Source organism: Lissotriton vulgaris, chromosome 11 (assembly GCF_964263255.1).
Source record: "Lissotriton vulgaris chromosome 11, aLisVul1.2, whole genome shotgun sequence".
NCBI classification, from domain to species: domain Eukaryota; kingdom Metazoa; phylum Chordata; class Amphibia; order Caudata; family Salamandridae; genus Lissotriton; species Lissotriton vulgaris.
In genome coordinates, this window is record NC_141699.1 from 782,083,085 (window position 1) to 782,109,487 (window position 26,403).

At 49.0% G+C, this 26,403-nt stretch overlaps 1 protein-coding gene across 2 annotated transcripts in view; it reads right to left on the reverse strand.

Moving 5' to 3' along the window:
* The window catches only part of STAG1 (STAG1 cohesin complex component), a 1,379,617-nt gene that overhangs the window by 76,646 nt on the left and 1,276,568 nt on the right, over positions 1 to 26,403 (reverse strand). For both annotated transcript variants that reach the window (XM_086943907.1, XM_086943908.1), the window contains exon 30: positions 20,816 to 20,987. In XM_086943907.1, the coding sequence (XP_086800033.1) occupies positions 20,816 to 20,987 (172 nt within the window). The remainder of the gene's footprint in view (positions 1 to 20,815; positions 20,988 to 26,403) is intronic.

Here is a 26,403-nt window from a genome sequence, read left to right on the forward strand (position 1 = left end):
ACAGGCGACAGCCATCAAACGGCATGTCCATCAAGGCATTCTGGACATCTGCCGAAAAGTTGGCGGATCTCAGGCAGGCGTGGCGACGAACCGCCACCGTCGTGGACATCGCTCTGCCCAGCGAGTCGGTCGTATCAAGACCACACCGTATGGAATATTTTGCTGCATCTCGGCCCTCAGCCACAGCCTTGCCGAGCTTCGCCCGCACCTCCATGGGGCATTCTGGCAGCAGTTCCGCGACCGTATCCCACACAGAGTGGGTGTAGCGGCCCAAGAGGCAAGCGGTGTTGCAAGACCGCAGTCCCAAACTCAGGGACGAGAAGACCTTCTTGCCATACTGGTCACACCTCTTAGATTCCCGGTCGGGCGGGCCCGACGGGAATGCGGTCTGGGAAGTCGAGGCCTGGATCACCAGACTCTCAGGGGTGGGATGGGTGGACAGGAACTTGGGGTCGTCCGGACAAGGACGGTGGCGTCTGGCCACGTTCCGATCAACAGGCGAACCTGAAGAGGGCCTGGACCACGTGCCCAACAGAACGTCTGACAAGGCTTTGTTAAACGGCAGCAGTGGCTCCTGTGGGCATGACTGCGGTTTGAAGACCTCAGTGAGGATGTTAGGCCTCACAGCCGCGACGGGGAGCTCAAGGTGTAAGGCCTTGGCAGCCCTCATCAACACCACTGAATAAGCAGCTCCCTCCTCCGATGCCACGGAAGGAGGAGAGACAAAGCCAGGGTTAGGAGAGTCGTCCAGACCACTGGCAACACCCAAATCACCGGTCCAGTCCACGTCGTACTGACACTCACGTGACAGAGGGTCCTCCGACCCCTCCCAACCCTCTCCGTACTCTACATCATCTCCATATTCGGAGTCAACAATGTAGACCGGCTCCTCGGGGTTCACAGGCCCCATCGGCGTCGAGCCCGGCGTCGAGCGACGTCGGTCCGACTCCGCGTCCGGATTAGGGGAGGGTATGGGGACGACGCTGCCCGGAGCCGGCGCCGGAGCCCCGGCGCCAGCACAGGGGACCCAGCGCCGCGCGGGGACGGCGTCGGGGGTAACCCCGATGGAATCGGCGCCGGAGAGGCCGGCAGACCAGCCGACGTCGACCCCGAAGGCCCTTGCGGCGCCGGAGCCGTCGGCGGCACCGGGGCCGGCGCACCCGATGGCGTCGAGTCAGGGACACCCGAACCGCTAGGGCCCTAAGGCGCCGTAGGCCCCGTCGGAGAAGTGAGCGCCCTCATGGCCATGAGGAACGCCTCAATCTCCTCAGGCGTCGCACCTTGCCCAGGGACCGGAGGGTATGGAGCAGGCCGCGCCGGCGACTCCCGCGGAGCCGCGGGGGTTACCCGAACCCCCGGCCGCGTCGCGCGAGCGTCGGGGGTACGATGACGACGCCCCGACTTCTTGTGTTTCTTACCTGAAGAGCCCGACGAATGGTGACGACTTCCGGAGCGCCCGGCGCGGCTCCGCGACCGCTCCCTGGACCTCCGGCCGGACCGGGACCGCTCCCGACGCGGGGCCGACACTCGGAGCTCGAGTAGCTTGCGGGACCGCTCCCGTCTAGCCTTATTAGTCGGAGCCCGGCAATCGACGCAGGCGTCCACGTCGTGGTCGGGGCCCAGGCCGGGGCCCGGTGATGGTCCGTGACCGACATCGTGCGGTCACAACCGTCACAATTCTTGAAACCGGGCATCCTACCAGGCACCAAAAAGATATAGAAAGTTAACAAAACTTGGTCAAAAGACCGGAGTACTGCTCTTCGGATCTGCGCTTACTGGCGCGGAAAAAAGAAGAACTGACGTCAGCGCGCGGAGGCGGCGTCTATATACTCCAGCGACATCATCACGGCGCACGACGCCGACGATGGACGCGGAGCCGCAGGGGACGCCTGCAGACGACGCCTACCGACGCGCAGGGGTACTGCTACGCAAAAGTTTCCGGATCCAGACTGACGCCTGGGGATATTCTAAGGTAAGGAATCTAATACTAACGTGTTTCTTTCAGATAGACGACATACTGCCTATACCCATCCTCTTTTGGAACGTAGCGGGCCTGCGCACCAAGATTGAGGATGGGACGGCTCAAAATTTCTTAGAACCTTATAAAATAATTTGTCTTCAGGAGTCATGGTCCACAACAGAGCTCCATTTATTAGGATACAAAACATTTTTTATCCCAGCTGTGCGTAGCATAACAGGCAGGCCCAAAGGAGGGCTAATAACGTACATAGCAAATACCTTGAACCACCTAAAAGTGTCCATTGTCCATTATGATCCTAACTGTCAAATTTTTTCACTTTCCTTTGTGAATAAGGAGACCATTCTTTTGACTAACTTCTATAATAACTTAGAGGAAGATCAATTTATGACTCTTCTTAGAAATGTATATGAGAGATTAAGTCAACTCTATCAGTGGAAAGGTAGACACGGGGCAATTCACTTACTATGGGGAGGGGATTTCAACCTTCATCCGTGCCCACTGGTGAATTTAGACTGCTGTGGGATTGTGGATGAATTCGAGGCCCCACTGGTGCATTTCACTCACAGTAAGGCGGGGAACGCCTTAAACAATGTGCTCTCAGACTTAGACCTGCAAATCGCTAATCGTCCAAGTTCGGACTTAAATTCCCTTAATCGACCTATGTGGGCAGAGGTCACCAAACGACAGTTGATTATATCTTCCTGTCTCCTGGATTGTTAGATATAGCCAAAGATTTCCAGGTTATTGATAACTCATTAAGTGACCACTCTGCATTGAGGATGTACCGTCATTTACCCGCGTATAAGCCCCAAAACACAGAAATAGCAAATACTCTTGCCCAGAATAACCTAGAGTTAGGTAAACAGAATGGTTACACAATAAAATGGGAAAAAATTAACCCCAGTGAAATCACAAAAAAAATTGGTTGAGCTGGCTTACCCAAATATAATTAAATGCTTGGACCTCTCGGTAAATTACGAAGAAGCCCTAATTAATTTTAAACAAATCTTAGAGAAAATTAAGGAACTACTTTCGTCCAAATCAACGTCCAAGTATTCCTGGTAAGAAAGGGTGGTTCAATCATAACTGTACTACAGCCCTTACTAAATTAAAACTCGCCCTACACAATAAACCTAGGGACATGGGACAGATCCAACTTCTCAGACGCCAATATATCGAGGAACGTAAGTTAAGAACCAAAGAATTGAAACAGAAACTCTGGGAAGATCTGCACAAGAGTGCTGTCTCAAAAAATAGCGAGGCCTTCTGGCGAACGGTTAGAGCTCCTTATCTTACTGACAATGACATCCCCAAGATTGAAGTAGCCATAGATGAAGCAACATGGGTGGCTCATTTTTACCAAGATCTTTAAAAATAATTCAATTACAGATGGCCCCGATAACATGATTCCAAAAGTACAATACCCAATCCCACTCCTCTTTGATATACCCGACCTGCTAGTGGCTTTAGAAACAAGTAAAACGGGGAAAGCCCCGGGTCCTGACGGGGTCCCAGTGGACTTTTTTAAATATAACTTGGACCTCTGGGCACCCATTCTTACAAGAGTATGCACAGCCGCCGCAAATGAGGGAGTCCTGAATTTTTGGACCAAGTCTATTATGGTCCCCATATTTAAAAAAGGGGACCGCCAGGACGTGAAATGCTATCGTCCCATCTCATTGCTGGACTCGCTCGGTAAGGTCGTGGGGAGAGTAATTCTAGAGCGACTCCAGCAGTGGGGTGAGGAGAGAGGCATTATTTCCGACCTCCAATTCGGTTTCCGGGAGGGGTTCGGAACGGTAGAGCAGGCCCTCAACCTCAGTCTGATAGTGGGTAAATACACACAGGCCAAGGAGAACATGATATACATGGTCTACGTAGACCTGTCCGCAGCTTTTGACTTCGTTTCGCACTCAAAACTGTGGACGGTCCCAAGCCAAATGGGAGTGGAACCCCTCCTCTTAGACTTTTTGAGGGAGCTCTATTCAGGAGCCTCAGCCAGAGTACGCTTTGGCCTGAACGGCGAGCTGACAGCACCGTTTGGAGTAGAGCGTGGAGTCAGGCAAGGATGCGTCCTGGCCCCCTTCCTTTTCTCACTTTACACCAACCGCTTGGAGAAAGGGATGTTGAGGGGGGCCCAGGACCTCCCACGTATAAAACAGCGCCTGATTCCCGCTCTGCTTTACGCGGATGACGCTGTCATTCTCGCGCGTACTCCGCTCGAGCTTCAGAACTCCCTCAATAGATATACTACTTTCATGGGTGGTCTGGACCTACAGGTAAATGTCAAGAAAACGTTTGTCATGATATCAGGTACTAGGAAAAAAGGAGTAAAAGAGATCTATCTCGACAATCAAAAACTCGAGGTCACTACCCAGTATCTGTATCTTGGTATCATGATAGACGAACGATTGACATGGAAGCCAGCAGTAGAGACAAGATGCCATCTTTTTAAAAGATCAATAGCAGCTCTGATGAGTTTCTCTCAGAGATTGGGGAGAAGGGCTCCAGTGGAGTTATTGAAAATTTACAGCGCCAAATGTCAGGCCATCGCTTTGTATGGAGCTGGAGTCTGGGGACACACGGATACCAGCTCCATTCAGGTAGCAGAAAACGCCTTCCCAAGATTTCTTTTAGCTACCCCAAGAGGCACCTCAACCTATGCCTCCCACTTGGAATTAGGAATTCCTTACCTAGAGGACTTGCTCAAGATCCAACCATTGATGCTGTGGCGGCGCATTTGGGCATCTGTCAAAAATGCGTTGACCCAGTCCATTGTAGCTGATACAATGGCTCTTGACAAGTCTTCAAAAGTAAGATGGCTCTGCTATATTAGAAATTTTCTTAAAGACCTTGGCCTTGAGAAATACTACCTTCAACCAGAGTCGATAGTTGACCTCCCGAAGAGAGCACTAAAACAACAAGCCCTCTGTCATTTAGAGACTCTGAGATTGGCATCTGAAACGTTAAAACCTTCAGTCATTCATGCGAACATGGTTCAAATAACGTATGGCATTCATCCCTATTTAACACTGCAGGTGACAACATACGAGAGAATGCTGATGACAAGATTCAGGTTGGATACATTTTTTAGATTGGTCGCGTTCCCTATGAAAAATGGATGGGATTCAAGTTTTCCCCCATGTCTTTGTGATGGGAAATCAAACCAGTCTAATTTACATGTTATCATGTTTTGCAAATTCCACCATTCACATAGGAAAATCTGGCTACTCCCTACATTGAGGAGTTGGGGCCTTAGACAATGCAGGCCGGCATTCCTTAGACTTCAAATGCTTGAATCTGAATCTGTCTGCTATTTTGTTCTTAACTTTCTAAAATGTACTACGAAGCATAGGCAAAACCTATAAAAAGTACTTTGTAATCTGATTCCGATTAAATGAAATGGTTTGAAAATTTTCTTTTTCAAAATACTGTTTTTGTATGAACTTCTCTGAACTTACCTTTTGTAAACTTGTATAAAATTGTAAATTGTACCTTTTAACGTTTCTTTTATGGTTTTTCTTTGTGAAAAAGCCGAATAAAGAAGTTTATATTGTAAAGTCAGCCTTATAGACCAGCTATCCTAGAGGTAGCGTGGACAGAACAGTCTTAGGCTAAAAGACTCTTGAGGGCATGTAAAGCCAGCTGTTTTACCATATGTAACCCCTTGAATATCAAATGAAAGGACACCACACAGGATATATATGTATTTATTTACTAACACACTCCTCTGAACTCTTTATGAGATCAGAGGCAAAAGCACATCACAAGATACTTAGTCAGAATACGTTAAGTTGCACAATTTACAGTTAGGCCCTAAGGGCAAAACAAACCATGTATTAAGAAAGTGGTTTAAGTACCACGTCACGAGAAAAGGGAAGGCCTAGGGCATCGCTGGGGCTACACTATCTGAACCTTAGTTAAGAAGTAGGAGGCCGACAGGCGGCGCGTGCAGTGTCTTTACACGCACACGCGTGAGTCAATGTTAAGTCAATGGGAACTTAGAAGTTAGAAGAAGAAGGATATAGGACTCTTCCGGTTTAGCTAGGAGGAAACAACTAAAAACCTAGACACTTGGATAGTCAATACCCTTGGGAGCACCGAAGTACTCGCGTTACCTCACCCACAGGAAGCGGGTGCATAGGTGTGAAGATGTGTCGGGTTTCGCCGTTGAAGCCTATGGAGCCTTGGAGAAAGATGCTGGCGGCGACCAGGAGGAAGATGTCCGGGTGGATCAGAGGGTAGATCGAGGATGAAGAGGACCTGAAAGCAGAGGGGACAGATCTGGGTCACTAGCCAGTGACCGGGTTGAACCAGGAAGGAACCAGACGATGTCGAGGAGCAATCAGGTGCTGTCTTGAAGCTCGTCTTTGCAGCCACGCGGACCAGGAGGCGTCGACGACGACCAGGTCCTGGAGAGGAGTTGTCCCACGAAGGTTCTCGCCGATGGAGGGGTCGACTGCCGGATTGGAGTCAACAATCATTGGCAAACGCAACTCACGCAGGATTGAAATAAGGCTTCTGGTGCAGACCAGCAAGATCTAAGGTACCTCACCTTTGCAGGGAGGCAAGGGCCAGTCTGGAGCAACCAGACCAGCGAGGTGATTCACAAGGATTGTCGTCACAGAGGCTACTAGCCAACGGGCCAGCAACCGGACAACGCGTCGAGCAGAACACAAGCAGAAGGGCTCCACGCAGAACTCGTGGATGGTGGAGGGCTGATCTTCGTTGCAGGTGGAGTTCATGTTCGGGGTTTCTCAGTCCCCAGTGTACAGCTTCGAGGATGCCTCACGAGCTGTACGGGTAGCAAGTTGCAGGCTTTTCAAGATGTCCACGTGTCTCATCGTCTCCACGAATCTCAGCTATGCTGCAGACGTGAAGAGAGGGTCAGAGAGGTCTGGAAGTCTGGGTCTTGTCAGGCTCTGTGCTCGGGTTCCGGCGGGAACGTCGACAAAGCAAGCCGTTGATTTGCTGGATGGTGCCTGGTTGCCCAGGGTGGTCACTCCTTGGACACAAGGGAGATTCTTCAGGCTTCAGCAGACTGTCGAAGTTCCAGAGTTTCGTGTCAAGGTAGCATGGACAAAGCAGTCTTAGGCTAAACTCTTTTGGCATGTGAAGCCAGCTGTTTTACCACATATAACCCCTTGAATACCAAATGAAAGGACACCACACAGGTTGTTATGAAAATAAACAATATATGTATTACTAACAAACACCTTTGAACTCTTTATGAGATCAGAGGGCTAAGCACAAAAGACTCTTAAGAAAAATACGATAAGTTGCACAAATTACAATGTGCCCTAGGGGCACGACAAACCATATACTAAGTAAATGGTATAAGGAAATCGATAGAAGGCATGGATATGTCCAGAGGCTGTAGGATCCCTGGGACTACACTACCCTAACCTTAGGTAAGGGGCAGGAGGCCCAAGGGACGCGTGTGCAGAGTGTGAACTCACACGCGAGATGCGTAACAAAGTCAATGGACACTACAAGTTACAAAAAGGTAAGTAAAAGACAGTTCCGACTGGTTAAGACTCAAACAACTGTGAATCTGGACACTAGGAGAGTCAATCTACCCTTGAGCACTGAAATGCTCTTGTTACCTCACCCACGGCTGCGGGTGCATAGGTGTTAAAGTGTGTCGGGTTTCCGCGTCGAAGTCTATGGAGCCTTGAAGAAAGATGCTGCAGGCGACCATGAGGAAGATGTCGGGAGAGATCCAAGGGTGGATCGAGGAAGCTGAAGACCTGAAAGCAGAGGGGACAATGTTCAAAGTCACTAGCCAGTGACCGGAGAGGAACCAGGAAGGAACCAGATTCTGTCGTCGCAATCAGGTGAGGAGTGGACGCTTGACTCTGCAGCCACATGGACCAGGAGGTGTCTTCGACGACCAGGATGGAGGCACGAGCTGTCCCACGAAGGCTCTTGCTGTCGGCGGTGTCTGTTCCGGATTCGGAGTCAACAGGCCTTGGCAAAGGCAACCCATGCGGGGAGTAGAAATGGCGTCTGGTGCGGACCAGGAGGGTCCGGGGTACTTCTCCTTTGCAGGGAAGCAAGGGCCAGTCTGGAGCAACCAGACCAGCGATGTAGATTTCGTGGATCGTCGTCTAGGAGGTCACAAGCCAGCCGGCAAGTGACCAGACAACGCATCGAGCAGCAATCAAGCAAAAGGACCCCACGCAGATCTCGTGGATGCTCGAGGGCTGGTCTTCTGTGCAGGAGCTGCTCGGGGCTGGGGCTTCTCAATCCCCAAAGCACTTTCTCGAGGATAGCCGGTCCCACGTGTCTCGTCGCACCCACGGATCTCAGCTGTGCTGCAGATGTAGGTAGAGGTCGGAGAGGTCTGGAAGTCCGGATCTCGTCGGGCTCAGAAGTCTGGTTCCAGTAGGAAGGACGACAAAGTGAACCGCTAGGACGCTTGATGGTGCCTGCTTGTGCAGGGTGGTCACTCCTTGGCTACAAGGGAGATTTTCTTCAGTCTTCTTTGGAGCAGAACATCGAAGTCCAGAGTTTCTTCTTTGTAGAGTTTCAAATCAGGATAATCTAATTTGGAATGGGACCAGCTCCTACCTTTATTCTCCTAAAGGGGGCTGTACTGAGACTAGGTCCCTCCTATGGGTGGGACCAGGAAGGGGGGTGGTTACACCCCCTATCCTTGGTCCGGTTTCGCGCCAGAGCTGGGGCTTGAGTGCCCCAGCAACTGGTTTGAACCGGGGTATGCACAGGGACACCTTGTGCGCCCCAGGCATGTCTCATTCCTTTCAGCCTTTCCTACCTCAATACACAAAATCCTGTCTGGGGTGGTGCTAGCACCTCCCAAGGCAGGAAACCCTTTGTGCAGGCCTCCCTTGCTGGAAGGACTCTCAGCAGCAGGAGGTCAGACTCGTGTTTGAGGTGGCAGCATCCATTTTGTGATGCTGAGGCTCGAGTTAACTTTAACCGGGGTTCACAGTTAAGTACATGTCATGTCCCTCTGTATGGGTGGCATGCTACCCCCGTCGCCAGAACTGGTGAGGGGGTAGTATTGCAATTCGTATGACACCTTACTCGACATGTTTTGATAATGCTATGCCAAAGTTAGCAATAACCGCGAGGATTATAATGCACTTAAGAGTATATGGTATAGCGTTATCATGGAAACAGCTAAAGGACTTGGTTCCGGAAGCTGCAGACAGGCTCAGCTCATGCTAGAGCACCATCTCACATAATTCCAAGCACTCTGCCTCCAGAATTGTTAAGGCCTGCCATACGAGTGACTTATAGGAGGTTATGTGTCCATTTTAGGGTTAGATATAGGTATACTATATCTAAAGCAAAGGGTGATTACACCACCTTGCCCCAGCTGTGTTACTAGCCAGTTGTGTCTGTTTAGATGGCCAGCCAGGGGTGGCACAATACATGCTGCAGCCCCTGGTAGGCCTTGGGTGCACCTATGCCCTATGGCACACTGTACAAGGACTTACAAGAGTGACCCAATGCCAATTGGTAAATGCACCTAAAGTACATGGATGTCAATTTAGAGAGAGAACAGCTAGGCTGTGGGTCTGATTAGCAGGCCCACAGCCAGGGAAAGTCATAAACCAGTGAAGCAAAAAGCAAAAATCTGGGGTGACCATAGGATTGCAGACCCTACTCTCCTACATGGAGCACCTCCATAAGGAGTTTGGTTTTGAGGGCCACTGCAGGAAGGTAGCGATTGAGAGCCTCCGCAGCACCATGGTGTAGTAAGCACCCTCCTCCATAGTAGGCGGAGGAGAGGCAAACCCCGGTTTAGAAGAGACCGAGTTCGCCTGCATCTTCCAGGTCGTCAACCTAATCTTGCTCGGAATCACATAGCAGGGCAAGAGGGTCCTCGGACCCGTCCCAGTCGTCGTCTGCTTCTGGCGTAGAGGGAGCCGGTCGCAGCGGCAGACCCGGAGCCGGAGAAGGGAACAACGGCATCGGGAACGACGCAGAGAAGGACCGGAGCCGCTTCCCAATGCGAATCCCAGGCCGGAACAAAATGGTACTGGAACCGGGGCAGGGGTGGTATAAACAGCACCCAGTGCAGCGGTGGGTGTGGAGCCGAGGGCGCCGGCAGTGCCGCACCTCGTGGTGCCCGGGCCGGAGCAAATGGCGCAGGATCCTGTGGAGCCGCCGGGCCAACTAGATCTGGACGCGGGAGCCCGAGGCCTAAAAAAAAATCGGTCCATGGTGGCAAGAAACTCTTGCACCTGTTCGGGAGTCGCCGACGGACTGGGTATGGTGGGTAGGCCGCGGGAGCCACGGGGGCAGAACCCCGGTCACCCTCACCCGCCTTCGAGGAGCAACGTCAGAGCGCGAACACGCTTCTTCGACTTCTTTTTATGGCGTCGCTTACCGGAATCTGAAGACTTGGAGCCAGAGGAGAGATGGCTCTGGTCCCGCGAACTATCGCGGGAACGGCCCCTAAACCCAGAGCGGCGGTGTGACGAATGCCGAACTTCCAGCAATTTCCGACGCCGCTCCCTCAAGGCTTTCGGGGCCATGGATCGACAGTCCCGGGAGTCGTAATCAGTCTCCAGGCAGTAGAGGCACACATCGTGGGGGTCCGCCACCGACATTACGGTGGCATGTCCCACAAGACTTAAAGCCGGGCATCCCTACGTGCACCAGGAGAAAAAAGGGGGGAGACAAAAGTCTCAAAAAAGTAGTCAAAAAGTGACTAAGGTACGTGCTATATCCGGATCTGCGCTTGCTGGCGCGGAAAAATAAAGAACTGACATCAGCGCGCATGGGTGGCGCCCAAGTAGTCTCCGTAACGTCATCTCGGCGCTTACGACGCCAGTGACGGACGTGGAGCCGCAGGACGCCACCTACTGATGCGCGGGGGTACTGCTAAGCAAAACTTTCCGGATCCAGTCTGACACCCGGGGACTTTCTAAGGTAAGGAATTTATCACCAACATGTCTTTTTCAGATTTGTAATTTCATTAACTGCATGAGCATCCAGTTTAGATCATGTCTTTCTGTGGGTACAGAGACAAGAGTGCATCGTTAATCCAGATAAAGGAACATGTGTTTTGTGAAGTTCAATGCTCCGGTAGGTCATGCTATCCCCCCCTCCACCCCCCCCCCCCACCCCAAGACAACTTAGAACTAGACAACGTGATGAAAAAACACTCCGTTTCCATGGATTTCGTTGATTAGTTAACCAAACAGATGGCGGGGTCGTGTAAAGTTATTGTTCCTTTTTGTCAACTGTTCCTTTCCCTAGACCAAAATGATCTACACATGTTAAACCTATGACAACTGAGTGATTGTCCAATGTAAGGGGACCATCACCATATTCACTGCTTTTTTTATTGAAGACACTGCTTCCAATAACTATTTATGTAACTATACTGAATAAGGGACCAAATGATCTTAAATATGGTACACTTTGCGATTAATTTCAAGGACAACGTTAAATGAAAACTTATATACTCTGAGGCAGACCATCAGACAGAATGTATTGGGTGGCAGAACTCTATATGACCACATTCTGGGAGCTTTGAAACCAGACGATCTTAAACACTTTTAAACACCTAGAAGATTTCCCACTGCTCTCCAAGTTACATGAATTGCTGCCTTGTACTGTGGTACTCCTGGCACAGTAAGGAAAAAACAGATGTGTGGGAACATCATGCACCATCAGAGAAATCGTCTGTAGGTAGATTTCCTGGATAAAGACAAATATATAACCAAGCTAAGAGCATTCAAAAGTGCCCTCAGGAAAATCTCTCGTGCAACCAATCAATTCAATCTGAGAAAAAGGAAAAAGAAGGGAGGGAATAAACACATGCAAACTATTAGGGAGGTGGATACATATAACATTGAGGAAAGCTGCCCTCTGGTCTGCATGATAAGATGAAGCTTCATCAAGAGGCAACGCATCTTCTGTGGAAGAAGTGAAATACTTAATCCAAGCTTCATTATGATCTTCTCCCTGAAATCTGTTCTTCCTGATCTTTCCTCCAAAGGCAGTGAATGTTGAGCTGAAGGTGATTGGGGCATTAAAACTGCTGGAACCAAATCAATAGTCCCACTGTTGGTTTTCTTTGGAATGAGAAAACAATGGCTTGCTCTCGAGGTAGTTTATTTTTCAGTGGTTGACATTGTGCAATTGACATATATGAAGGACTATCTGGACCGTGAGCTTGTAGAATATGACCTGGTTGAGGATTAAAATGCATTCTCATTTTCTTTAGCCTGAAATCTGCCTCCTGCAACTGATTAAACCAATGGACCTGCCCTAATTTTTAATTACAGTTCAACCTCTGTTGTCAATGTGCTCTCCTTTCGAATTCCATCAGCTGATGCATCTCAAGTCTCCTTTGAGGGCTGGTCTTGTTCTAAGCGCAATGCCATACCAGAGTCAATTCCTATTGTGAAGGTTAAACCTTGTTCAGGTCAGTCTTCCGATTGGTAAAGAAAATGCCTTTCAAGGTCAATCTACATCATTAGTTACTATTTCTTTCAAGGCCATATGGTGTAGTTGATCATCTTTTTTCAGCCTAGTTACGATATCTGGGTAATGTGTCAAAGTGGACTGACCAGGCTGAAGGGCACATTCAAGACTATTTGTGATGAAAATATTGTCTGTGCACTCCAAGTCAATCCTCTGTCATAGACACTGTTGGGGTCTATGGGATTTTTGATAGTATATGTGGCTGCCTCCTATCTTATTTATCCACATTAATTAGAACAGACAGTTTAGTGTAAAGTCTACCCTTGAAATCCTCTTCAAAACAACTCTAGGTGGCGCAGTCGACGCTTTCGGCCACTATAATAAAGTAGACACTTAACTACCAAGTTGAATCCTCCTTTCTACACCACAAGATTTTGCAAGCCATAGGTCACATGATGGTACTTTCAGGGAGGAGTATTACAGACGTGCAAAATGTAAATGGTGTATGTTCAAACCAACCTCCAATCCCACCTTAGTGATAAGATTATGCAGCCTGGCAAGGTGTACACTTTTTATTTGTGAATGACTTTCATGGACTCAACTCTACAACTAATTTGTTTCCTGGTTTCCACTCTTTGATATGGTTTGCCCTATGTGCTCAATATCTCACTTCAAACAACTCCAGATCAGACAGAAAAATGTTTAGTGTAGTCTGTATTCCTTCACATTTGTTTTCAGGGAACATGTTAAAGCCATTTGCCACATGGCTGAACCCAAACAAGTTGTAGTATCCTGAACCCAACAATAAATAGCAGGACAGTGCCCAATATGGGAATCTCCAACACCTACTATAAACATTATTTATCATATGCACTTATCAAATAAAGAAGAAGTGATAAGAAAACAAGTTACTTACCTGTAACTACAGTTATCCAGTATTGGTATCTTTCATAGATTCACATGCCTGAATCATTCCCCGTCGTCGAGGCGGGAGTCCCACGGTAATAATATATACAATAGCAGTGCTTTCGAAAATTATTTGTAGTAGGCTGAAAAGACTGTAGGCCCAACTAGGCCCAAAACTTAGCAGCCTATCTACCTCATTATGTAAAAAGGACTGAAAAGTAGTCCCAACCAATCAGCTGACAGCACCCTCTAGAACCTTCCCAACAGAGGCAGTTCTCAGATTTTCCCAGCACAAGTGAGAAGTATGTATCCCTAATAAAGAAATGCCCTGCCAGGGAGGAGGGTGGGTGCATGTGAATCTATGAAATATACCAATACTGGATAACTGTAGTTACAGGTAAGTAACTTGTTTTCTTATCTAGTATTGGGGTATCTTTCATAGATTCACATGCCTGAATCAGAATAGCAAGCAGTAAAGTCATATCCGTCGTTAGCGGAAGGTGGGAGACAAACCGTAATTGTACATATCCCCCACACAACCGGAAGGTTATAGAGCACTAAAATGTAAGTATACACACATGCAGAAGAACCTTCTTATACTATAATTTATAATAAAGACAACATTTGATAAACAGAGCATTATAGTAAACCATACATCTTTACATAACATCCATATAATGTAAGAGACTTTGAAAAGTCTAACCTTAATGAAGAAGATGCTGCAGCACCGTCTCTCCAACTGCTGTATCATCATGTAATGACGACTGCAAACAGTAGTGTCTTGTAAAAGTATGGACACTCTTCCATGTAGCAGCTCGGCAAATGTTCTCCAGCGTCACTCCAGCAAATAACGCTGTTGACGCCGACATCATTCTGGTGGAATGCGCTCTGACTTTTCTGACTAAAGGTCTATTAGCCTTTTCATGACAGAATTGTATCACTGAGGATAACCATCTAGCTATGGTTGCTTTAGTTACAGCTTGTCCTAGCGTGACCTGTCCGTAAGCAACAAATAGCTGGTTAGATTTTCTTATGTCCTTAGTTTGTTGAAGGTAAAACTTTAGACATCGTTTGACATCAAGAGAGGGGAGGGCCTTCTCAGCCGGTGTGACAGGATCCGGGAAAAAGGTCTTCAAATTTACCAGCTGGTTTAAATGAAAAGGAGACGGTACCTTTGGTATGAATTTCGGATTGGTTCTCAATGTGACATAATCCTTTGAGAAATGTAAGAAAGGTTCTGAAATGGTGAACGCCTGAATTTCACTAAGCCTCCGGGCTGAAGTGAGAGCTAGTAATATAGCCACTTTCCAGGTTAAGAATTTCAGTTCAGCCTTAAGGATAGGCTCGAACTGTCTCCTCATTAATTGGGACAAGACAATATTGAAGTCCCGTTCGGGAGGCGGAAGTCGAATTGGAGGAAAGGCTCAAAACAATCCTTTCAGAAATTGTTTTATCAGTGAAGATGAACATAGTGAAGGCTTGTTCGCACTTATTCTGAATCGGGATATGGCGGCAAGATGTACCTTAACAGAAGAGAATACCAGACCCGCCTTGGCTAGAGAAAGTAAGTAAGGTAGAATATCCTCAGGTGGAGCTTGAAGAGGATGAATATTATTTGCTTCGCAACATCAACAAAAGTGTTTCCATTTGAAACGGTACGTTCTGATAGTACTCGGAGCACGGGCTTGAGACAGAATTGCTCTACAGTCTTCAGAGCTTTAAACTCTAAGAAGTTAGGAGCCATGCGTGCAAGTGCAGTGATTGAGGATCCGGGTGCAGAATCTGACCTCCTTCCCTTGACAGCATGGAAAGAGTTGGTTTGAGACGAATTGGAGGTTGTCGAGATAACAGGAGCAGTTCTTGGAACCAGTACTGTCTCGGCCAGCGAGGAGCAATGAGGAGAAGAGTGCAATGTTCCCTCTTTATCTTCTGCCTGACCATCTCATGTACAGGGCATTCCCTCTTGACCCCTGTTGTGGATATCTGCTGGCGTAGAACAGGCATTTGCTGTCTTGTCGCAAACAGATCCAGAGTTGGTGTGCCCCAACTTTGAAAGAGTCTGTTCACCTGTTCTAGCTCCCATTTGTGGCAGCCTGTGAGGGATCTGCTGAGGTTGTCGGCTAAGGAGTTGTGAACCCTCTTCACATGCTCCGCTCTGAGTGTTATACCGTGCTGTATAATTCACTCCCACATCTCTAGAGCTTCCTGCAATAGGGATAGAGATCTCGTTCCACCTTGCTTATGTAAAACATGATGGTGATATTGTCCGTACGCACCAATACTGATGAATTTGCAATTCTTGGAAGGAACGCTTGCAGAGAAAGGGAAATGGCTCTTAAATCGAGACTGTTGATGTGCTTCTGCCGATACTGATGAGACCGTCGGCCTTGAATCTGAAGGTCCTGAAGAGGACCTCCCCATCCCTCCATTGATGCATCTGTAGTCAGAACGAATTCCGGGATAGCCTGCAGAAATGTGAGGCCCGGAGACCGAATGCTTTCTTTCGACCACCACTGGAGAGCTTGTCTCATTTTGGGTGTCACCTTTATGCGATCATCAAAAGATCATCCTAGTTGTTGCCATTGTTGTTGTAGTCCCTCCTGCAGCGGCCTCATCCTGAGTCTTGCAAAGGGAACTAGGTTGATTGCTGAAGAGCACATCCCTAGGAGAGACGCATACAGCCGGACAGAAAGTGACTTTTTTGCTGAGATCTGCTTTGCCAGTCTTTGAAGTCTGTCCTGACGCTCCTGAGACAGGAATGCTTTGCTCTTTCGAGTGTCCAGAGAGGCTCCCAGAAAGGTTAATACCCGTAGGGGCTGTAATTGTGACTTTTTCGCATTTAGAGTGAGGCCCAGACTTGAGAATAGGCAAAGGGCACTTTTGACCGCTTGTCTTGTGATCTGTTTCGATGGTCCTTTGAGCAACCAATCGTCGAGGTACGGGAAGACTAGTATTCCCTGGGACCACAACGCTGCAGAAGCTGGGGCCAAGCATTTTGTAAATATTCTTGGTGCCGACTTTAGCCAGAAGGAAAGCACCTTGAATTGAAAGTGGACGCCAGCCACTGTGAATCGGAGGTATTTGCGATGTTTGGGGTGTATAGCGATATGGAAGTAGGCGTCTTCCAAGTCCAGAGAAGCCATAAAATCGCCTTTGTTGAGACAATTGAGCACATCTGCCAATGTCACCATGCGAAAACTCTGTTTCTTCAAGAATTTGTTGAGCCTGCGCAGATCCAAAATCGGGCGCCACTCTCCTGATTTCTTTTTTATCAGGAAGAAGCTAGAGTAAAATCCTCTTCCCTTCTGCAAGATTGGAACCTTCTCTATCGCATTCTTGCGAAACATGTTTAAGGCCTCCTTGAACAGTAAGTGAAGACGAGGGGAAGGGGCACCCGTGGGAGGAGTTGTAGGCGGTTTCTTTCGGAATTCCAGAGTGTGCCCTTTTTCCACTAATTCTAGGACCCACCGGTCCGATGTGATGTTCCGCCAATGATGGTAAAATGAAGATCTTCGCGTCCACAGGGAGGAAAGGATGTTGGGCTGGCGTTGGGCAAAACTCATTGACGCTTGTTTGAGTCTATTCTTTGATTGTTTGCTCTTCGTCTTCCTCCCTGACGAGAGAAATTATTGGAGGTAGACTGACGATATGATGACTGGCAATAGGGTTGCTTGTACTGTGATTATTATTGCCGGTTCTGTTGGTAATGGTAACTTCCTCTAGAAAAAAAGCCACAACCTCTTGCTCCTCTAAAAGAACCTCTCTTGTACTGTAGAGTACCAAGCGATTTTACGGTTTCCGTATCAGTTTTTTGATGGCAAGCAAGGTTTCATCTATGTGCTTACCGAAAAGCGAGTCCCCGTCGTAAGCCATCTCGAGGATTTTTGATTGAACCTCAGGTCTGAAGGATGGTTAAGCCAACCTTGGCGTCTGAGCACCGCAGCGCCCGCTAACTGACGGAAATTAGTATTTGCAATGTCCAGGGCACAATCTATTATTTCAGAAGCTGCTCTTTCTACTTCAAGCAGTATCTTACGTGCCTCTTGTTGACGGTCGTCCGATATCAACTCCAGGTATTCAGACAGCTCTGACCACATATGTCGGTCATAACGGGCAAGAATCGCAAGAGAATTTGCTGCCTTGATAGAGGATGCCGCGTTGATGGAAAACGTCTTGCCTATTAAGTCTAATCTTCTGCCTTCTTTATCCGGTGGCGTTGACATTGGAGTGGACGGATTCTTGGATCTCTGTTGAGCGGCTTGAGATATCACAGAGTCCGGACGAGGGTGACCTACCAAACAAGATGGAGTTTCTGGTGGAGCCCTGTACTTTTTCTCTATACGAGGAAGGACTGCAGGGACAGAAGCGGGTGTCTTCATAATCTTTAGACCTTCGTGCCAAATAAAGTCTATAATGGGTATGGCCCTTGTGACCCTTCTATACCCTTCGTTAAAATCATGTAGGAAACAGTCAGACTGCTCAATGGTAACTGGCAGTTCAAACCTTGTAGCAGCCCTTTGCATGATGTTATGAAAGCCTCCAATGTCCTCCGGCGGAGAATCAGAGGGCTGTGGCAAAGGAGGTGAAGGCATGGGTATTACGTATTCATCCCATGGATCCGTAGGCATGTTGTCTTGAGGCAGCTCACCTTCCTCTCTTCCATCTTCATCCGAAGAGGAGGCATCCCCTTGTGGCGCGGGATCCTCAGTGTGTCTTGGTGACACTGGAGGCTGCGGTGGAGGAGGTGTAGGTACGTCCGCTGGTACCGGAGGTACTTCTTGCGTTGACGGTGTGGGTGGGAACCTCTGGCGATAGTCTGCCAACATGGCTTGCAAATCCTGTATCAAAGATGGAGGTAGATGACTAGTCTCCTCCGATCGTGGAGGTCTATATGGTTGCCTATAGAAAGGTTTAGCCAATTCCTCTTGGTAGTAATGCTCTTGCATATCCTCTTTGTCCTCCTCATCCTGGCATTTTATGTGTAATTCCGATGGATGACGAGCAATCCCAAAGGGACCTTCATTATCTCCGTCATCCTCCTCAGAACCCTCTTCTTCCACATAAGACGAAGATCTGCGATGGCAGAAGTGGGGAAATATTAGAGTAGTCCTGCCTATGATAGGTTTTGAGCTGAAAGTGTGTATAGGCCACAGGTGAGACATGAGACACCTGAGATGGAACAGGCCAGGGTCTTGTTGGCTGAGTTTTGGTAATAGCTGAACTGCTTGTAGATTTAGGCGTCTTAACAAGCTGCGCTGAAGGCGGCTGGCTTATTGGCAGAAGCGCTGTCGACGAGCTCGTCGTCTATGGGGTCATCGATGGGGTCGACGGTGGTACTGTGGATGGGCTCTTCGTCGACGGGGCCGTCGTCGACGGGGCTGTAGTCGACTGGCTCTTCGTCGACGGGCTCTTCGTCGTCGACGGGCTCTTCGTCGTCGACGGACTCTTCGTCGACGATGATTTCGCCGTCAACTGGACTTCTATCGTCGATGACTTCATCGACGAAGGTATTGTCATCGATGGTATGGTCGACGATGATTTTTCGTCCTTAGTCCCTGAAGATTTCTTAGAGGAAATCTTAGCTGAAACAATAGGTGAGGTAATGGCAGATGTAGATACCGTCACCGCAGAGCAAGTCAGAGAGACTGTGTGAGAAGACACCAGAGAGACAGTCTTAGTCTGGGCTTTACTCACAGTTTTTGATGAGGATCCTGGAGAAGCTGGGGGTTCCATAGGAAGAGAGGACAACCTCCTTGAGGGTTCATACACTCCATGAGGGGATTTGTGATGTTTTTTCCTCTCAGGAGAAGAACGGTCTCTTGATCTGGCTCTTTTGCTGGATGTTGAAGCCTTGTCCTCATCATTGTGGAAGATGATTTGAGCCGAAGTAGAACCCTTGCCTCCCTGTCCCTGATGGTTTTGGCAGGGAAGGTGCCGCAAATCCTACAATCCTTCACAACATGAGGGATGTAGGCAGTAGATGCAGTCTTTGTGCTGATCATCTACATGGACCCTCTTCTTATCACAGGTCCTGCAGGCCTTGAAAAGAGCTTTCTTCTCCGACATTTTGAAGAAAAAGGTTGAAAAAACTGAGTAGGCACTCAGGGAGACTCCCTTCCACACGACGTGCAGTGAAAATCTGAGGAGAACTGCCTCTGTTGGGAAGGTTCTAGAGGGTGCTGTCAGCTGATTGGTTGGGACTACTTTTCAGTCCTTTTTACATAATGAGGTAGATAGGCTGCTAAGTTTTGGGCCTTTAGTCTTTTCAGCCTACTACAAATAATTTTCTAAGGCACTGCTATTGTATATATTATTACCGTGGGACTCCCGCCTCGACGACAGGGAATGATTCAGGCATGTGAATCTATGAAAGATACCCCAATACTGGATAATCTCAATACAAGGATCTTGGAAAGGAAAAGTCTGCCTGAAAATGAATTTTCTATTTATAGATTAGAGCCAAGCATGAGGACCCCAGGTTGACCATTCCCCGTTCCTTATGACCAGAAGGAGCAGTGCTTCAAATTTGGCTGACTGCTAGATGCCCCTTCTTGAGCAATCCCGGTTAACTTTAAAGGTGAGAAAAGCTCAAGCCTTGCATCTGTATCTTTTGGCATCGCACAGCAAAGTAAAGTAAAGTTAGTTTCACAATAAGTTGGTTTGCTGATGCAGTACCAAAAGGACTGAAAGGAAGAACTCAATATAGATGTTGCAGCTGAAGTGGTGTCAGCGATGCAACTCATTGAAAACTCTGCTTTGACTACCTTCTTAGCTGGGAAGTCCTACTCCTGGGGATATTTTAAGAAATTACAACATTCTATGCAGAAAGTACAACATCATTAGGAAAGCGCTAGCCTCAAATACTTTGGGATGCCCCTTAAATGCTTATGCTATAAACAGTTGTATCTCAGCCAAGTCACAACGCTTTACCTTACTCGTTACCCCACCATTCTCATTGTGAATTCATCAACGCCCCCAATATACTAAAAACATTTAGTGCAATTCCTTTGATGGACTGCCTGCACTAGATCATAATTAATTCACAGGCAAATATTTCATAAACGCACTGAGAACAGGATATGTGCAGAGAACCCAGAAGTTATAAGTAACCAACATAAATGAAATTCAGTTTTTCAGCTTGCCATGTTGTAGCAGTCACCTATAAACACTATTTGAGTGTGATGCAAAATACAACTTACCACCATCCAAGCATTGGACCAAAACTTACCACAAAGAGCAACTAACCACATCTGAGGTGGACATTCCTTTACAACTCTGCACAAGGTGTAGTCCACCTTATGACCATGATGGAAATCCGATCAACCCAAAGGAGTCACGTATTATGATAAGGCATCAGCGCAAAAAGCTTACCAGCAGTGATCCAATTTCACCAGTGGATTAAGACTTACTTATTGCTTAATAAGCTTTTGAAAGCTTAATTTCATTTGGTATTGATGAATCCTTGGATAGATTATTTCAACCCTCTTCCATGGCACAGCAACAAAACCCAGTACGTACTTGTGCAAAAAGTCTGGTTCAGAGCCTTGCTCTGACTCTTGCTCTGGAATCTGTTCCACCAAAGGCCTTGGATTCTCTCTCAGTACAGTTGAGGTAAGTTGAGGTGTTTGCAGAGCTCCAGGAGTTTGAATACTGTCATTCCTGGTGATCCAAGAGCTATCCATGGTCTCATCTGCAAAAAATAGACACAATGGACTTTACTGCACAAAATTAAACCTACAAACGTATTTTAGTATTTCATAAAAAAAAGATGAATTAGTTCCTCTTTTTTAGCAACACTAAAGCACAAGTTACTTACCTTCGGTAACAATATATCTGTAAGAAACTGTAGTTAGTATTAGATTCCTTACCTTAGAATATCCCCAGGCGTAAGACTGGATCTGGAAAATTTTGCGTAGCAGTACCCCTGCGAGTCAGTAGGCGTCATCTGCGGCTCCGCGTCCTTCGTCGGCGTTGTTGGAGCCGGGATGACGGAGTACTTAGAGGCCGCCCTCGCGCGCTGACGTCACTTCCTATACACAGCTTTTCCGTGCCAGAAACGCAGAGCCATGATAAAAACCAACACTGGTGCCATGAAAACTAGGGCCCTGAAAGAGGGATGACCTTAACCCTAGATATCGATTCGCAGAACGGGGAGGATGGGTGGGGCGGTAAGGAATCTAATACTAACTACTGTTCCTTACTAATATATCGTTACCAAAGGTAAGTAACTTGTTCATCTGAAAGAAACAGTTTAGTATTAGATTCCTTACCTTAGAATAGATACCCCAGCAATACCAACCCCGGTGGTGGGTCTGCGAACCAATGATCACACCAGAAAGTCCTGGAGAACGGAACTGCCGAAAAAGCCATCTCTCTGGACTTGGCTGTCCAGAGAGATATTAATATTAATAATTAATAATTAATAATTAATATTACCCATGCAAGTTTTAACATTCCAAAGAGATCCAAGGTGCAAGAAAGGACTGGGATCTTTTAGAAGGCACAATTGAAATTAGTTAGGGAAAGCAGAACACTTTATAAAGTCTAGTGCCTTGAAGCACTTTAACTATGGAGACTATCCCAGCAGGGCCTAATAGTTTAAGGAAACCTAAAAATGCAAGGAATTGGGTGTGAATGGAAAATACAGAGCAAGGACAGAGATTTAAAAAGACAAAAGTATTATCTGGCTTAGGAAGTCTACCACCTGAGAGAGAGGATTTGAAGTCCCAAGTCAGACAATCGGCTAGCCGGAGAGCTTGCATGCAAAGGTCGCATCAGCAGAGCTCTGGCTTTAGATTTGACGTTTGGGCCTGATATACCCAAAATTGAGGAACTCGGGTTCTATGATGACGCTGACCTACGCCTTATTCTGTGCAGGCGGTTTGACCACAAGTGTTCCAGGACACCGGAAGGACACCTGTACTGAACATTTTGTTTTGGACGCCTCTGAACAGTGAACATCTTGTTTTCTTTCCTAAGAAGGACAGGTTGTCATGTACATTTCTAAAAATACATGTGCGAGCGGAACTTACGTGTTTCAGTGGAAAGTCCCTGAAATGTGTCAATCTGCCTCTGCACCAGCTGAGTCTCGTGTACGTGTGAGAGTGGGGTGTCTTGAAATGGCGCTTGTGAAAGGCTACTGTACTTTTCCTAAGTTGCTCAAGTTACCTCGCTGTGTCCTGCACACTAGAAAGGCACGTTTTAAAAATGATTTAGGCCCAGTGGATTTTGCTAACATAAGGTGTGACCTTTGGCCTTTCGCTTGGGCCCATAAACCTGAAATTAAGGGAATCTGTGGGATCCCATTTGCTGATTATACATAGCAAAAATTGTGGGATTTCAAGCATATTTTCAGATTTACTCTAGCAGGGCCAGGTAGGGCCTTCAAGCTACCAGGGTTGATAAAAAGGCCCTCTATCAGAACGTGTGCAGCGAGGCCCACATAGCTGTCTGACAGATGTCCTGCAAGGGGACTCCCCGACCCAGGGCAGTAGTAGCCGCCGTGGCCAGAGTGGAATGGGCACGCAGCCCCACAGTAGGCTCCTTTCTAGCAAGAGAGTAACAAGCCTTGATGCACAAGACAACCCATCGAGAAATGGTCTTTTGTGCACCGCCCGTCCCTTCTTAGCGCCCACGTAACCAACAAAGAGTTGGTCATCCACCCGGAACTGGCGTGTCAGATCCAGATAGAATGAGAGCGCAGGTTTTGGGTCCAGACGGTGGAGCCTCTCTTCCTCTTTCGAGGGATGCGGAGGCAGAAAGGAGGTGGGCAAGATGATGGACTACCCGATGTGGAAGGCTGTGACTACCTTGGGCAGGAAAGAGGGTCACGTCCGCAACACAACTTTGTCCGGATGGACAGAAAGGAAAGGAGGTTGAGAATTAAGAGCCTGGAGCTCACTCACTCTCCTGGCAGAGGGGATGGCAACCAGGAATGCAGTCTTAAGAGTAAGGAGACAAAGAGGACAGTTATGAAGTGGCTCGAAGGGAGCGCACATCAGATAAGTCAGAACAAGGTTCAAGTCCCACTGAGGCATCACGAAAGGAACAGGAGGGAACATATGAGTGATGCCTTTCAAAAACCTATTTACAACTGGGGACTTGAACAAAGAGGGCTTGATCAGGGAGCCTTAAGAAGGTGGAAATGGCAGAGAGGTAGCCCTTTAGAGTGCCCAGAGCAGAGCCCTGCGGGGCAACAGAAAGAAAGAGGAGGACCTCTGAAAGAGGGGTAGAAAGGGGATCCACAGCCTTTGCTGTGCACCATGCCACAAATTTGTTCCACCTGCAGGCGTATACAGATTTTGTGGAGGGACGCCTGGCTGCCAGAATCACATAATAGACTTCAGGAGGCAAGTCGAATGGCCTCAACTTCCGCCGCTCAATCTCCACGCATGTAAGTGGAGACTGCACAGGTTCGGGTTGAGGACCGTCTCCTGCTGCTGCGACAGAAGGTCCTCCTGAAGAGGCAGATGAATCTGGGGATGGACAGACATGCTGAGTAGCTCGGAACACCAGTATTTTCGTGCCCAGTCCAGAGCCACAAGGATTACTTGGGCTCGGTCGCGTCTGATCTTCTTCAGCACTCTGGGCAGAAGTGGTATAGGCAGAAAGGCTTACAACAGACCGCAGCTCCACTCGCGATGAATAGCGTCTCGAGCGAGTGCCGCCTTGAAAATTCCAACGCGCAGAACTGATGACATTGCGCGTTCTCTTCTGTGGCGAATAGATCTAACCAAGACTCTCGCCACTGCTGAAAGAGGCCTTGCGCCACGTCAGAGTCTAGACGCCATTCATGATCTATCATACACCGACGGCTGAGTTTGTCCGCCCTGGCGTTCAGGGAACCTGCCAGGTGTTGAACCACCAGGGTCACGCCCTGATGTTCCAGCCATTGCCAGAGGCGCAGTGCCTCCTGGCATAGCGTCCACGACCCAACCCTGCCCTCTTTGTTGCAGTACCACATGGCGGTGGTGTTGTCCGTGAACACCTGCACTACACTCCCCCGGACAGAGAGGAGGAATGCCTTCAGTGCAAGTCGGATCGCCCGCAGCTCCAGAAGGTTGATGTGGAGCCGGTACTCCGCCGGAGACCAGAGGCCTCTGATCTCCGCCACTCTCATGTGGCCCCCCCAGCCCTGGAGGGACGTGTCCGTCACAACTACGTGCTCCGGTAGGGCTAGGGAGAGGGATGTGCCGCTGACCCAATTGCGGTCCGTGAGCCACCACTGCAACTGTCTTGCAGTGCCCTCCGAGATCAAGACATGGTCGGACAAGTTGCCCTGATGCTGGGCCCACTGAAACTTCAGGTCCCACTGCAGAGCCCGCATCCGCCACCAGGCGTGATGCACCAGAAGGATGCAGGAGGCCATCAGCCCCAGAAGCCGCAGCTTCAACCTGACCGAGACTCGGGATAACGGCTGAAAGATTGGAATCAGAGCCTGAATATCCCAAACCCGCTGTTTTGGAGGATAAACTTATAACTGCGCCGTAGTCTGGAGGTTGCGGACGACTGTCTGGGGCGAGCCCGCCTTCAACAACCAGTCGTCGAGGTAGGGGAAGACTGACACCCCTGACCTGCGCAGATGAGCTGCGACCACCGCCATCACTTACGTGAACACCCGTGGGGCGCTGGTAAGGCCGAAGGGGAGCCCGGTAAACTGAGAGTGCTCGTAGTCTACCGTGAACCGCAGGTAGCGCCAGTGGGCCGGCCGGACGGGGATGTGAAAATATGCGTCCTGCAAGTCCAACGCTACCATCCAGTCTGCCGGGTCCAGGGAGGCTAAGACTTGAGCCAAAGTCAGCATCTTGAACTTCTCCTTCTGGAGGACGCCGTTGACGTGCCTTAGGTCCAAGATGTGGGAGTAACAACCACGTCCTACTTCTGGCCCAGGAACGTGCTCGATGGCCCCCTTGGCCAAGAGGGCCGAAACTACTTCTTGCAGAAGTTGCAAGTGATCCCCCAACACGCGGTGGTACTGCTGTGGCATGGCTGGAGGGGTCACCTCGAAGGGGAGGGAGTAGCCACTTCTGACGATTTGCAGCACCCACCTGTCCGATGTGATGGTGCGCCAGTGGAGGAGGTGATGGTGAACCCTGCCCCCCACTGGCGTTAAATGGGCCTGAAAGCTCGGACTAGGAAGGCGTTGAGGCGGATGCTGCGGGTGTGGATGTGGACTGGCCGTGCTGTTGTCCCCTGTTACAACCGCGACGGTTACCACGTCCGCCACAGCACTGAATTTTAGTCTGCGGCCCGTGGCTTGCAGGACGTGTGGAAGCACCCCTTCTGTGGCCACGAAAGGAGCGCTGGACAGAAGATTGCGGACGCGGGGCAGACAGGCCCAAGGACTTGGCCGTAGCCCTGAAGTCCTTGAAGCGTTCCAGCGCATGATCTGCCTTGCCACCAAAGAGGTGGGTGCCATCAAACGGCATGTCCATAAGGGTGTTTTGGACATCGGCCGAAAAGTTGGCGGACCTCAGCCAGGCGTGGCGGCGAACCGCCACAGACGTGGAAATCGCTCTTCCTAGCGAGTCCGTGGTATCCAGTCCAAATCGTATAGAGTACCGCGCCGCGTCTCTTCGCTCCGCGAGGGCTTGAGCGAGTTTCGCCCGGGCTCCCTCCGGGCACTCAGGCAGCATGGCCGCAACCACCGTATCACAACAAAGAGTGGGTGTAACAGCCCAAGAGTCACGCAGTGTTGACCGACCGCAACCCCAAACTAAGGAAGGAGAACATCTTCTTTCTGAACTGTTCATACCTCTTGGATTCCCGATCTGGTGGTGCCGTCGGGAATGCCAATTGGGATGTAGAGGCCTGGATAACAAGGCTCTGGGGGGTGGGTGGACAAGAAACTAGGGTCGCCCGGGGCTGTGCGGTGGCGCCTAGCGACGTTCCTATCTACAGGGGAACCTGCAGTGGGCCTAAACCAAGTGCCCAACAGGACGTCCGTGACAGCCTCATTAAACGGCAGCAGAGGCTCTGGGGAGCTTGCCTGCGGTTTAAGGACCTGTGTGAGGTTGTTAGACCTCACTGTTGCGACGGGGAGCTCAAGAGCCAACGCCAGGGATGACACCCTATTGGCTGACGCCGGCAGGGTCGTAAGGTCGACC